The 12,545-nt window shown below is 41.5% G+C and overlaps 2 protein-coding genes across 2 annotated transcripts in view; both read left to right on the top strand.

Annotated features, from left to right (window-relative positions):
* SYTL2 (synaptotagmin like 2) overlaps positions 1–7,057 on the top strand; it is a 65,332-nt gene extending 58,275 nt beyond the window's left edge. The window contains exons 17-20 of the mRNA XM_075500335.1: positions 776–854; positions 1,794–1,893; positions 2,672–2,877; positions 3,914–7,057. Of these exons, the coding sequence (XP_075356450.1) occupies positions 776–854; positions 1,794–1,893; positions 2,672–2,877; positions 3,914–4,059 (531 nt within the window). The 3' untranslated portion in view covers positions 4,060–7,057. The remainder of the gene's footprint in view (positions 1–775; positions 855–1,793; positions 1,894–2,671; positions 2,878–3,913) is intronic.
* A 3,352-nt stretch (positions 7,058–10,409) lies between these two features.
* On the top strand, positions 10,410–11,500 carry CCDC89 (coiled-coil domain containing 89). Its single transcript, XM_075500203.1, is given in 2 exon segments — positions 10,410–10,691; positions 10,693–11,500. Coding segments are annotated over 2 exon segments (1,032 nt in total). The 5' UTR covers positions 10,410–10,467.
* The last annotated feature ends 1,045 nt before the right edge of the window (positions 11,501–12,545 follow it).

Raw genomic sequence — 12,545 nt, 5'->3', positions numbered from 1 at the left:
ATATAATGATGACTTCCATGTCTGTATGCCTCTTGTTTGTTAATGGGTTTCAGCCAAAATCTAAACTTTTAGTTAAGCCACTGCCAGAGGTTCTGGTTTCTTTTGTTGTGTTTTGGGGGTTTTTTCCCTCTTTTTTTGCCTTGAATTTACTTCATTAGTTCATTCCAAAATTAGCTCAATCCAAAGTTCTATAATTTGTAAAACAAAACAGGAATGTCGTGGTAGTCTCTAACACTAGTTTAATTCGACTGATTTTAAAACTGCTCTGGGTAGGTAAATGTAACCAAATGTTATCAGGTGTACGTTCCATCTACAGATGGTCCATGACTCTCTATGAAGAAGTGACATTTTCTTGGGCCTTTTTGCAAGATAACTCTTGTTGAGGCTGATTTTTGGATCAAAACATTCCTACAGAAATTAGTTTATTAAAATACACTTTATGTTGCACGAAGAGGAAGTTTCCTGATTGAAAGAGCATACTTTCTAGTTTTAAGTAAGTGCACAACAGTGGAAAAGATGTGCCCTCAAAACCTTTTGGCCTCTCCTAGGTCTTGTTTTCTGCTTTAGTGGAAGAGCTATATATCTGAGGTGCTGTCAAGTGATTAAACTTGCCCTAAAATCTCTCATGTCGTGTAAACTGAGGGAAGACTAACAGATAAGGAAACAAGAAAAAAAACCTTACCTCATGTAGAAATCAAGCTCGTTCCAGTGGAGAACTTTGCATGGTAAACTCTGCGAGGTTTGAGACTTGTGCGTTTTTTTTCTTAAATTTCAGACTTCAACAATGGCTCTTGAACTAGAAAACAGAGGGGAGATGAAACTAGCCCTCCAGTATGTCCCACACCCTGTTGGAGGTATGCATTGCTTTTTTGTTTGGGTTTGTCAGGCCTTTAGGGGTTTTGTTCTCCTCTTTTTTTTTTTTTTTTTTTTTTTTAAAAAAAGCTGTTTAATGTTTTTCAGCCAATTCAAACATTTTGTTTTAACATAAAAGTAGATATATTCTCCCCCCCCCCCCCCCCCCCCCGAGGATTAAGTCACCCTGGTCATGGATTCAGGTTAGGATCCAAAGATCACTTTAGGAATCTTTTGTTGTTTTTAACCTTACTACAGAAGAAATCGCCTCATTGTTACAATCTTAGATTTGTAATGCAGTCTGTATGTGTAACAAAATCTTGTTTTCTCACTAATAATTTTAGAGATTATAAATCATCAGGCAGGTACTGTGATATGCTAAATAAACAATGACAACACACTAAATTAAAGCAATATTAGAAGTAGAAAATAGGAATAAATATTTAGAATGTAGCAATTTATAGCAGTATGAGCTGCTTGGTTTAATCTTGCCTGGCAACTGATAACTGCCTGATCTGACAGTGAAGCCAGCTCAGGTCTTTAATCCAGTCAGTCAATAAGAATCAAATAAATTAAGAGCACAAAGGAGCTTATTTGAAAGTACAAGTGGCAATAAATGCTAACATCACATAGACTGAAGACAAGCTGATCTCTTTATCTAGGAGGCTTGGAAAGAGAAGACCAGCAGCATGTATTTGCTTAGTTGTAACAGAAGAAAAGTCACTGTAGGAATACAGACATGATGTGATCTTGCAGTACTTTGATGGGATGAAGACTGCAGCTTCAAGAGTACAGAGAGGGATGTTGAATTAAGATGTGAGATAATGGAGAGTCTAGACCGAATATCACCTCTACAAATGGGCAGGAACTGCTGCATCATAGAATTTACCTTTAAAAGGGATCTACAAGGCTTAATCAGATGTTTTGTTTTATTTTTACAGGAAAGAAGACTCTATCTACTGGCGAGGTCCACATCTGGGTGAAGGAATGCCATGACCTTCCTCTTCTGAGAGGCAACAGGCTCAACTCTTTTATTAAGTGGTAAGAACTGCGGTTGAAGTCATCAAACATGGTGGCCTAATAATGCTACTGTTGTGCTTTCTAATCTTATCTTCATTTTTCTATATTCAAATTAAAACCCACCTAACTACTTTCTGATTCTCCATTATTGTAATGCAAATTGTCCTGAAGGGCTTACAACTTCAAGATGCTTATACCACCTGCGTTCTCACAGATGCTGAGTATAAAACATACTGGGAGGACTTCCTGCGTAATCGCTACTATTCATTTTGTCTGCTCAGATACTTGGTGGAAGGGCTAGTCAAAATTGTGCCTGCTTTTATTTGCATTTAAACAAAGTGTGTTTGTGCAAGGGTATGATTTAGCTTAGCAAACTGTGGGAGGAGACAGAAGTGAGAAGCATAGCTGTATTTCTTCCTCCTTCCTTTCCACATACAGACTAAAAATGTAGAGACGAGAATAACAAGATGGTTGGGAAATCTCTGGCAGCAACAAAAAGGTTTCAGCATAATTAGTGATAATACAGCAAATAAACTCACTTGTGCCTCTTCCCCACCTGACTGTCCCTTCCCTTCCATCCTCTGAAGCACAAGGGTGGATACATGCTGCCAGTATTTCTTGGAAGGGAGTGAGAATATGACCTTTGACTTCATCTCCATGATGCTAAAGCATCTTAATCTTCATTCATATTCTAACACGCAAAGGACAGCGTTAAGCAGTAGGTTTTTTGTCTGTTCAGTGTGTTTAATGCGGGCTATGCTTTGCAAGTGCAAACTGACAATGCTTTTTCTTTCTGAAGTACCGTTCTTCCAGATACAAGCAGAAAAAGTCGCCAGAAAACAAGAACAGTGGGAAAAACTACAAACCCAGTATTCAACCACACCATGGTCTACGATGGCTTTAGACCCGAAGATTTGAAAGAAGCCTGCATAGAACTCACAGTCTGGGATCACAACAAACTAGCCAACCACTTTCTGGGAGGTCTCAGGATAGGCCTTGGAACAGGTACTTGACAATTAACACATTAATCTTTAATTTACAAAATACAGTTTTTCATTTTTTTTTTCCTCTTCCTTTCCATTTCTTCTCTTTTTGCAAAGATCACTGAACAGCCTTTCAGTTATTTATTTACTGAAGAGTTTAATTCAGTAACTTGCCTATTCTTCAGCCCAGATCCTGAAATGTAAATAATAGTAGTGCTATGAGAGTTGGGATGACTGAGAAGTCAGGAGAAATATTAGAAATAATCCTTTGTCTGGCCATACGTTGTATCTGGTACTGTTTGAAGCACAAGAATGTGCTATTCCTGCACCCAAAATCTTGATAACGTCTTACAAACATATGCGTGCAAAAACTAGTTATGTGGTGTAAAGGCAGTATTGGGTGGAGATAAAAGGATAGATCAGGAATGCATGATAAGATTTGAAGACATTGGATAGGAAAACTTATAAATGCAAACAAGTTTTTAACATAGGGGCAACATAAGATGTGTGGATAGAAGAACTGTATGTTTTCCCTATCATTATATTTGTCCCTTTCATTGTCATCTCTGGTTGAGGGGAGGATGTGTTTGGAGTCTTTTTCAAGCAAATACAAGAAAAAAATTACTTTCCCAAATTAACTTCTTGCGTGGTTCACCAGAATAACCTAAAATACAAATTAGGATAGTAAATCTCAATTTGAATTTTAGAGTACCCAAGGTGGTATTTTCAGTACAAAATCAGTGTCCTGTTTTATTCTTAAACCCTCTCAGATGTTAATCACCTGTACATCTTTCTCCTTGGGATTGTGACAAAAAGACTAAGGATAACAAGGAAAAAAAGCCTGGAGAAAGATGACGAAGTTTCAGAGTGAAACACTCGTTAATTGTATTTGACAGAATTGTTCAAGTGTAAAAATGTAGAACTGAAACTTCGAAGTATTAGGTCAGCTACCTGAGGAGGGGAAACTGTTTTAGAAGACAGGCAAATTTTATTGGCTGCTCTCAACTCTGCAATGTATTAAGTGATGGATGTTTCTCTTAAAACTGACATTTTTCTAGGCAAAAGCTATGGAACTACAGTAGACTGGATGGATTCTACTTCAGATGAAACTGCCCTCTGGGAGAAGATGATGAACTCGCCAAACACATGGATAGAAGATACACTACCTCTCAGAATGCTGATGGTTGCAAAATTGACAAAATAAGGTGGCTTTTTAATTGCTAGTGTCAAAAAGAAACCTTGGGAATGAAATTAAAGGTGTGGGGGTGAAACTTGGGAGAGGAACACAGTAGCGCTTTTGATGGTCGCTGCTCTGTTGCTGTTCTGGTTTTGTGCTGTCAAATGTCACTTCATATTTCAAATTAAACTTCTGCCTGCAGATTATTATGTAAATTTAAGGGATTCTTTTATTCACTGAAAATGACTTCAAGAAAGAAGGCACTTACAGAATTCAGTGGTAGCTGTGATACCTGGATACTTGTGTTGCCTAACTGAAGCGTTGCTGATTCCTTCAGTAATCTAAATTACCAGCAAAAAAAATAAGAGCAAGTCAACTCTTTCCGTACACTTCTAGGATTGTTCATGAAGCATTATTAATAAGATAGCAACAGATTGCATTTTCTTCGTGCTCATTACTATGTGTCTGTATCCTCATTATGCCAAGTCAGATCTCTCCAGCGAGGAATATGAGCATGAAGAAATTTTTTTTTTTTTGAAAGTGCCTTTATTTGTAGTTGTACATTTCTAGAATATGAAAGTCGCTTCTGTAATGAAAGAAGCATGGCATGAAGTGGTACTGTCGATGTTGTGTTCTGCAGGGTGCAGAGGACTGTTAATTCCAGTGTACTACCGAAAATCAGGGTTATAAAACAGTTTGCTTATGTACGTGTTGTCTTGCTAGTATACAAACCATACTCGTAAATGCTGAAGGCCTAGAGGTCAAACATTTTTTTATTCAGTGCTACTCTAAAGGATGTAAACCTGCCGATTTTAGTGATGACAAATATGTTGGGTATTTATTCTGTAAAGTGTACTTGTCTGTACCTCTATCCATTAGCCTGTTTTTTTGCAGAAAGTAATTTATCTGTGCTTCAGCGCCACCATTAGGAGAGCGCTGGGATTCTGGTGGTCTTGGTTTAGATAGCTTTGCAGCACAGGGAATAGGATGGGAATTTGTAACTTGTAGAAATGCATACTACTAAAGAAAGATAAATGCAGAAAATACAAAATGTATTACTTTTTTTTTAATAAAAGCAGCCTATTAAAGCTAAATAGGAATTCAATGTTTATTAAACCCCAGTGTTTTATGTTAGCAATGCAGCATGCAATACAACAAAATGCAGACAGAAAACATTTCTGAAAATAAATGCACCAACTGCATAGGTCTAAAAGCTGGTGAAAGCTTGCACCTCAGAGTAGAGAGGAGAAGGGGGGCTCTTCACAGCTGCAACTCAATTGCTTAAGTTAATAATAGAAATTTAAATGCTACTTGGTATTTATTACGCACTATGAATGGAAAAAAGGAAAGGTGCTATTCAGCCTGCTGGGGAACCCACTTTCTCTCATCAGCCAGGCAGTCTGTGGAGTTTACAAAAGCCAAAAGTAGTTGTTAGTCTTGGTATCTTATTGCTTCAGGTGTTTTGGATGAGATTGGTAGCTGCTACAGATTCCACTTTGCCAGATACAAAAATTATTCTTGTATGACTAGGGAACAACGTGCATACGACACTTCAGAAGAAGGTATTTGTACTTACGTGGTGCAGCAGCTGCTTTGCTTCTGTGTTCTTAAATAGCCACTCCTGAAAGGGTGGTGATTCTGGAAAAGCAAAGAAGCCTCTGGTTAATTTGTATTCACTGCCTATATGAATGCATTTTCACCTGAAAATTAGGTTGCTGTGAAAATGACTTACAATTTCACAGGATTAAAGTTGTTGTGTTTCCTGTGAAGCCTGAAGGCATTGCTATGTCAAAATAGCATTGGGACTTTGGCTGTAGGGATGGGGTCTGGAGGCTCTAGATTTGCAGGCAAGTGTCATGTAATCTCCTGTGTTCTATACTGTACAAAATTTTGATAGTTGACTGTCATCAAAATAAAATGTCTGGTTTGTGACAGTGTCAATCTTCTCGTCTTTTGGTCAAGTAGAACATCATCTGTCTTGCTATTCTTGCACCACCCTAGAGACAGACACAGCATTTTTGTCATTACTTCAAAAGACACTGCTTACCACTACACTAAAGAGATCAAAACTCAGTTTAAATTTTGAAAAGCTACCCGAACATGAACATAAGATTTACTTGTGCACTGCACTTGTAATTAATTAGTGTGATTAACTAATGACACAGCAGTATTATGTACTCATCTAGACTAACCAAACTGAGCCAAGTAACAAAAATGGGCCCTTTAGTGCAAAAATTCAGTGCTCCTCCCCAGTTTTTAATACCTTTTTTCAGCATGTGCAGAAAATGGAGACTCTTGTAGGTAAACCTGTAAGGATAGTTGTCATCACACACGAGAGTGAGTCTTCCTCATGCTTCCAGATCTGCAGGAGGTGAGCAGAGGCAGTCACAGCAGTGCCTTTGAAAAGTATAGTAGTGCTTAACAGTGCTAGATATGTTCAAGTTATTGGCATAATTGCTAGTCTGCTGTGGAGTCTGCATCAAGCTGTAGCTCTTAAAGGTTTTCAGCAGAGCTTTAGCAGCTGTGCTTAGCATCTTTTTCCTGTTTTACTATTGTCATACACAAAAGTCAAAGCTGTCCTGGTGAGATGAACTTCAGTAGAAGGGAAGATTACAAACCAAGCTGCTTTATCAGTGGAAAGAGTACTTTGATTAACCTATGCATGCTGTAGGATTTAATTATAGAGTAGAAACATTACAATTTCACCTCCTGCTAAAGGACATTGTGTTGATTTATTACAAGGTGCTTGAAGGTAATGGCTGCATCTAATCATGTAAACCATCAGGCATTCTGTATTGAAAATATCTAACTGAAGGCACTCAAAATTTACTTTTTTAAAAAGATTATTGACTTTTTTGACATCCCCCTGAATGTGGTTCACACAATAAATACAGCTTTCTACCAAATTAATAGTCATTCCTAACTACAGGAGTATGTTCCAGATCGGTAAGAGAAATGCAAGTTTATGACGTTGAATAGGACAAAAAGTTTCAAGAAAGTAGTTTCTTTGCTCTACAGTCAAAAGGAAAGGTTTTAGTTATCCATAACCAAAATGTTAAAGGTGTACCATTAGTTACTCACTGTTTGAATAAATTAATAGCTATGCTTTGATTCTGAATTCCAGGTCACCTTTATGACAAAGCAGCCATACTCCTAGGCTGTCTTTGCATCAAATACCCATCCTTGCCCAGAGAAACACACCACTTTTTTCCTTCCCCCCCCGCCCCCCCTTCACTTCACAAGCTCATCTTTGCTTTACCCTGGAATGGGGGTGCTTTTTTGGTATGCATATATGTACATGCATATATATATATATATATATGTGTGTGTGTGTGTGTATGGGTTCTAAATTACACCATCTTTCCTTCCTATAAACCAGGCTTCAACTTCCCAGCTCTCCTTTCATCATGTTCTGTGTTCAGAAACCTCCCATTTCTGCAAGTAAGCCTGCAAACCTTAGCTGGTGCAGCAACCCACATCACTTTGATTTGACCCATTTTGAAAGATCGGGTACTGCACCCTCCTTGTCTTGTTCGCTTCGGATCCTTTACCCACACCACTCGCTCCTCTTTGCTTTGTATCCTTTTCCAGTGGAGTCAGCAAAACCTGCACCTGACTTTTTCCTTCCAGCTGCATTTTCTTTTTCCACTTCCCTGTCCTATCTGCCAGATTTTTCATTAACTGCTGAATAAAGCTGCAAATTGTTTAGGGCAAAGGCTGTGTCTTTACTTGCCGTGAACCTTCAGCATGTTCTGAGAAGGTCAGAGCCTACTATTGCGATCTCCTCTGGCACACACAGGGCCCAGGCCAAGAGAGAGGAGTTGTTCAGACTTGCAGAAATCCTCTTCCCTTTACCAAATCTGGGTGCTTCTGAGAGTGTCAGCGGCATTTGTTTGATGAGAAACACTCCCAGCTCTTTCAGCCACTCTCATGGGGCTGGCCCAGTTCCAACCAGCCCAGCTGAAGACATGAGCTCAGGGGTGACTGGATTCAGCCTCAGATTTCCAGGGAGACAGAAACCCCACAGCAGGAGTGGCAACAAACGGTCAGGGGGGAAAAAGCACCTGGTAAGAAAACATTTTTCTCCTTTCAAACCCTGCTCTTTATTGCCTTTCCACTGGATGGCCTAAACCTTTTCATCCTTCCCCCTCTCCTCTGTTCTTTCCAAATGTTTGGCAGGATCCAAGGTAGCAACAATAGTAGGGGAGTGCAGGATGGTGGAGATGGGTAGGTCCCTACCGACGGTCACCGCTACGCAGCTCTGAAACTGTCCATGCTTCACGAGCGTTAATTCATCCGGCTTGACCAACCTGATCTCCTTCTACAACAAGGTGACCCGCCTAGTAGATGAGGGAAAGGCTGTGGATGTTGTCTATCTGGACTTCAGTAAAGCCTTTGACACAGTTTCCCACAGCATTTTCCTGGAGAAACTGGCTGCTCATGGCTTGGACGGGTGTACTCTTCACTGGGTTAAGAACTGGCTGGATGGCTGGGCCCAAAGAGTGGTGGTGAATGGAGTTTACTCCAGCTGGTGGCCGGTCACAAGCGGTGTTCCCCAGGGATCTGTGTTGGGGTCAGTTCTGTTTTACATCTTTATCAATGATCTGGACGAAGGGATCGAGTGCACCCTCAGTAAGTTTGCAGATGACACCAAGTTGTGTGGGAGTGTTGATCTGCTGGAGGGTAGGCAGGCTCTGCAGAGGGACCTGGACAGGCTGGATGGATGGGCCGAGGTCAATTGTATGAGGTTTAACAAGGCCAAGTGCAAGGTCCTGCACTTGGGCCACAGCAACCCCATGCAGCGCTACAGGCTTGGGGAAGAGTGGCTGGAAAGCTGCCTGGTGGAAAAGGACCTGGGGGTGTTGGTTGACAGCCGCCTGAATATGAGCCAGCAGTGTGCCCAGGTGGCCAAGAAAGCCAATGGCATCCTGGCTTGTATCAAAAATAGCATGGCCAGCAGGACTAGGGAAGTGATTGTGCCCCTGTACTCGGCACTGGTGAGGCTGCACCTCGAATCCTGTGTTCAGTTTTGGGCCCCCCCACTACAAGAGAGACATTGAGGTGCTGGAGCATGTCCAGAGAAGGGCAATGAAGCTGGTGAAGGGTCTGGAGCAGAAGTCTGATGAGGAGCGGCTGAGGGAACTGGGGTTGTTTAGCCTGGAGAAAAGGAGGCTGAGGGGAGACCTTATTGCTCTCTATAACTACCTGAAAGGAGGGTGTAGAGAGGTGGGGGTCGGTCTCTTCTCCCAAGTAACAAGTGATAGGATGAGAGGAAATGGCCTCAAGTTGCGCCAGGGGAGGTTTAGACTGGATATTAGGAAATTTTTCTTCACTGAAAGGGTTATCAAGCATTGGAAGAGGCTGCCCAGGGAAGTGGTTGAGTCGCCATCCCTGGAGGTATTTAAAGGACGTTTGGATGAGGTGCTTAGGGACATGGTATAGTGGTGGTCTTGGTAGTGTTAGGTTTACGGTTGGACTCGATGATCTTAAAGGTCTTTTCCAACCTATACAATTCTGTGATTCCGTAACTTATTTTTGCTGTACGATATTTTTTGTCCTTCCTTTAGGCTGGCTCCTTCCCACATCCTATCTTTATCTCCAGTCAAAGCCCAGGAATTCGCAAAACCTGATTATCGGCATGCTGTTTCATGTGCTGTGTAGTTTCAGGTCTGTGTCTGAATGAAAAACTTGTAGATTGGTTTTAGGCTGACTTTTCATACGTCTGGGTAGTATGCCATAGGATTAGACACCAGTAATGATTTTGGTGCTAATGTAATATAAGTATTTCCCTTATTTTTACACGAGGAGCCAGACTTTTAAAATGACATGCCTAAACTAATGCAGCAAATAAATGTCAAAACTCAAGCAATGAACCATTTCTCCAGGCACCAAGTCTTTGTATCAGAGGGCATTCATTAATTATTAGCCTTGCATAGATCTTTTATTTTATTTGTAAATCTCTAAGCACGGGATAAGGCTATTCAGCTATTTTTAATGAACAATATACTATTAAAATCTTATAAATCAACTAGAAATTTGAGGTAACCCTCCATGTTTTGCTTGCATTTATAATACCAGATTTGTAGGAGAAAATAAAGGCAGAGGAAAAGGATGGCTTAAGAAATTATTTACAGCTTTATCACTTCCAAGCTTTTTACCTAAATATAATAGTACTTCTTGTAGCTACAACAGCGCTTTGAGAAGGAATAATTAGCAAAGCTAGTAATCAGCAAATGAATAAATACTAAGCCTACATTCTTTGCTTTTGCATTCTCTGGACTTCCAGAGGAACTCCACCAGCTTACCGAGTGGTGTTGGCCACGTAACCATTGGGTACTGTTTCATTATGCTGAATGCCACTAAGAGAAGCAGTCACTATAAAATTTTGTCTCATCTTTGTGTGAGACGGGGGCTCCAGGTGAGAGAGAGGCAGGGATGGCCAACCCCACAAGTGATCCAGAGACCGGCAAAGACATGGAAGCTCTGACAAAAGGCCTGGAGAAACTCTACGAGAGCCCTAAAGAGAAGAGCGAGAAGGCTCTGCTACGTTCATGCCTAGAACAGCAGCACCACCTTATCTGTATGCTGAAGAAAAAAGCAGATGATGCACGCAAATGCTGCAAAGGCCTGGAGCAGCTCAACGTGGAGCTGGAGAAACAGGACAGAGGATGCTGTGAAAATGAAAACCCAGACCCAATGGATTCAGCACTTGGAGGGGCGCTTCATGGATCTGGCCAACAACCACAAAAAAATGATCCAGGTCAAGGATGAACACAGGAAGTAGCATATGCAGCTGTGGGAGGAGAAGAAGCACCTGCGGCAGGAGAACAAGACGCTCTTCAGCCAGACTGTGAGGGAGAAGGAAGCTGAAGTGCTCCAGCTCACTGCCCAGGCCAGAAAGCTCTCGCAGCAGTTAGACTCCTTACAGGAGAAATGCGCTTAGGAGCGTCACAGAGCTTGGGAGCGAGGAAAGGAGCTGCCAGAAGCTCAGAGCCAGCAAGCAAGTGCCTGTGCCTGGGAAGTCAATTCACTAAAAAACCAGCTGCAATGCCTACAGGAGAAGTGCCAACAAATGGTTGCACAGGCAGAGCATGCAGAGTCAGCAGAGGGCTCAGGGCAGCGAGCTGTAGGCCAAGCTGGAGAGGGCAAACAGGAGGAAGAGCGACTACTGAACCTTCCCACGGAGAGGGGCAAGGCTCTGCGAGATACCCAAAGGGAAATTCAGCAGCTGGGGAAGAAGCTGGGGAGTGCAGAAAAAGCCAGGCAGTGAGCAGGAAAGCACCTTGTGAAAGAGGCAGCAGCAGTGGACAATGACCTGAAGGTCCAAGAGCTCCAATGACAGCTCGAAAGCAGTAACCAGGCATACCACAAACTCTTGCTGCAGTTTGACGCTTACAGCAAGCACCGTATGGATTTACCGACTGAAGAAAGAGTGCTGAATATCAAACTCTGTCATTTTATTGCGTAACTGCAGCTTTCTCCTCCGTTCTCGTCTCTGCAGGTGCCTCTACTGTAACACTGCTGCATTTTGTTCCTTTCCATGAGACCATCTTCTAATTTCTCTGTCATGTATTTACCAGCTAAAGTCCTCCTACGAGGACTGTTCTGTAGCCTTTTTTTTTTGTTACACTTTTACATAAGTTAAAGCTCCATACTGTTAAATCTGAACAGGGATTGTCGAACTAGTCAAACCTGTGACATGAAAGATTAGGGTGGAAAATGTAAAATATAGATTTATTTGGTCCTAAGCTCTGCTGTACCAGAGATTTTCATTTTTTACAGTTAAAAGCACATTATTTTCCAAAATGGACCAAAGCTCAAACCCTTAGCCTTTTTCATTTGATTCTCCCTTGAAGTTCAACAGAGGTTGGGCACGTAAGAGGTAACACTGAGGCTCCAAGAAAGAAATCCCATCTTGCAGTGTCTATGTCATAAACAGTCATGATTCAGCAACTTAACAGGCAAAACAGTAATATCAATACCTGATGCTCAAGCAAATCATTGTGTAGAGTTGTCTAGTAGTCTTACAGGTTTCTGCGGTTGTCTTAGTCTTATTTAATGTCATAGCATTATGTATATCCCTGTTCAGCTCAAAATAAATTGGCAGGTCCTTGGGTGATTTCAATAGTCTTTGAAACAGGCTGAGGTTCTAGCTGTTCTGCCAGTTTAAGTGTTTTCTGTTTTTTAGGCGTTTTCTGTAGAGAAAATAGTAGTGATGCACAAAATAGAAGGGTGTATGTCCGGCAATTTTTGACAAAAAAATCCTTCCCTTTCCTGTCAGCGCTGTGGGATACAGAGGCATCCCACTCTCTCTTGCCTCTCTCCCAGCCAAGGAGGAGGTTTTTAGCTGCTGAGTTTCAGTTCCTGCTCTTTAACTGTCCAACAAAAAAACCCACGATGGGCCAAATGGCATTCTCCACCTGGGCTGAGGCAGCCCCCAGAGCTCCCCAAGTTCTTTCCTGCATATGTATAGTGCGGATGTGGTTTCTAAGTAGTAGCTGTCAACAGACTTG

This window comes from Mycteria americana, chromosome 1, assembly GCF_035582795.1.
Source record: "Mycteria americana isolate JAX WOST 10 ecotype Jacksonville Zoo and Gardens chromosome 1, USCA_MyAme_1.0, whole genome shotgun sequence".
Taxonomy (NCBI): domain Eukaryota; kingdom Metazoa; phylum Chordata; class Aves; order Ciconiiformes; family Ciconiidae; genus Mycteria; species Mycteria americana.
The sequence above is the reverse complement of the archived record's forward strand: the minus strand, read 5'-3'. Positions and strand labels throughout refer to the sequence as shown.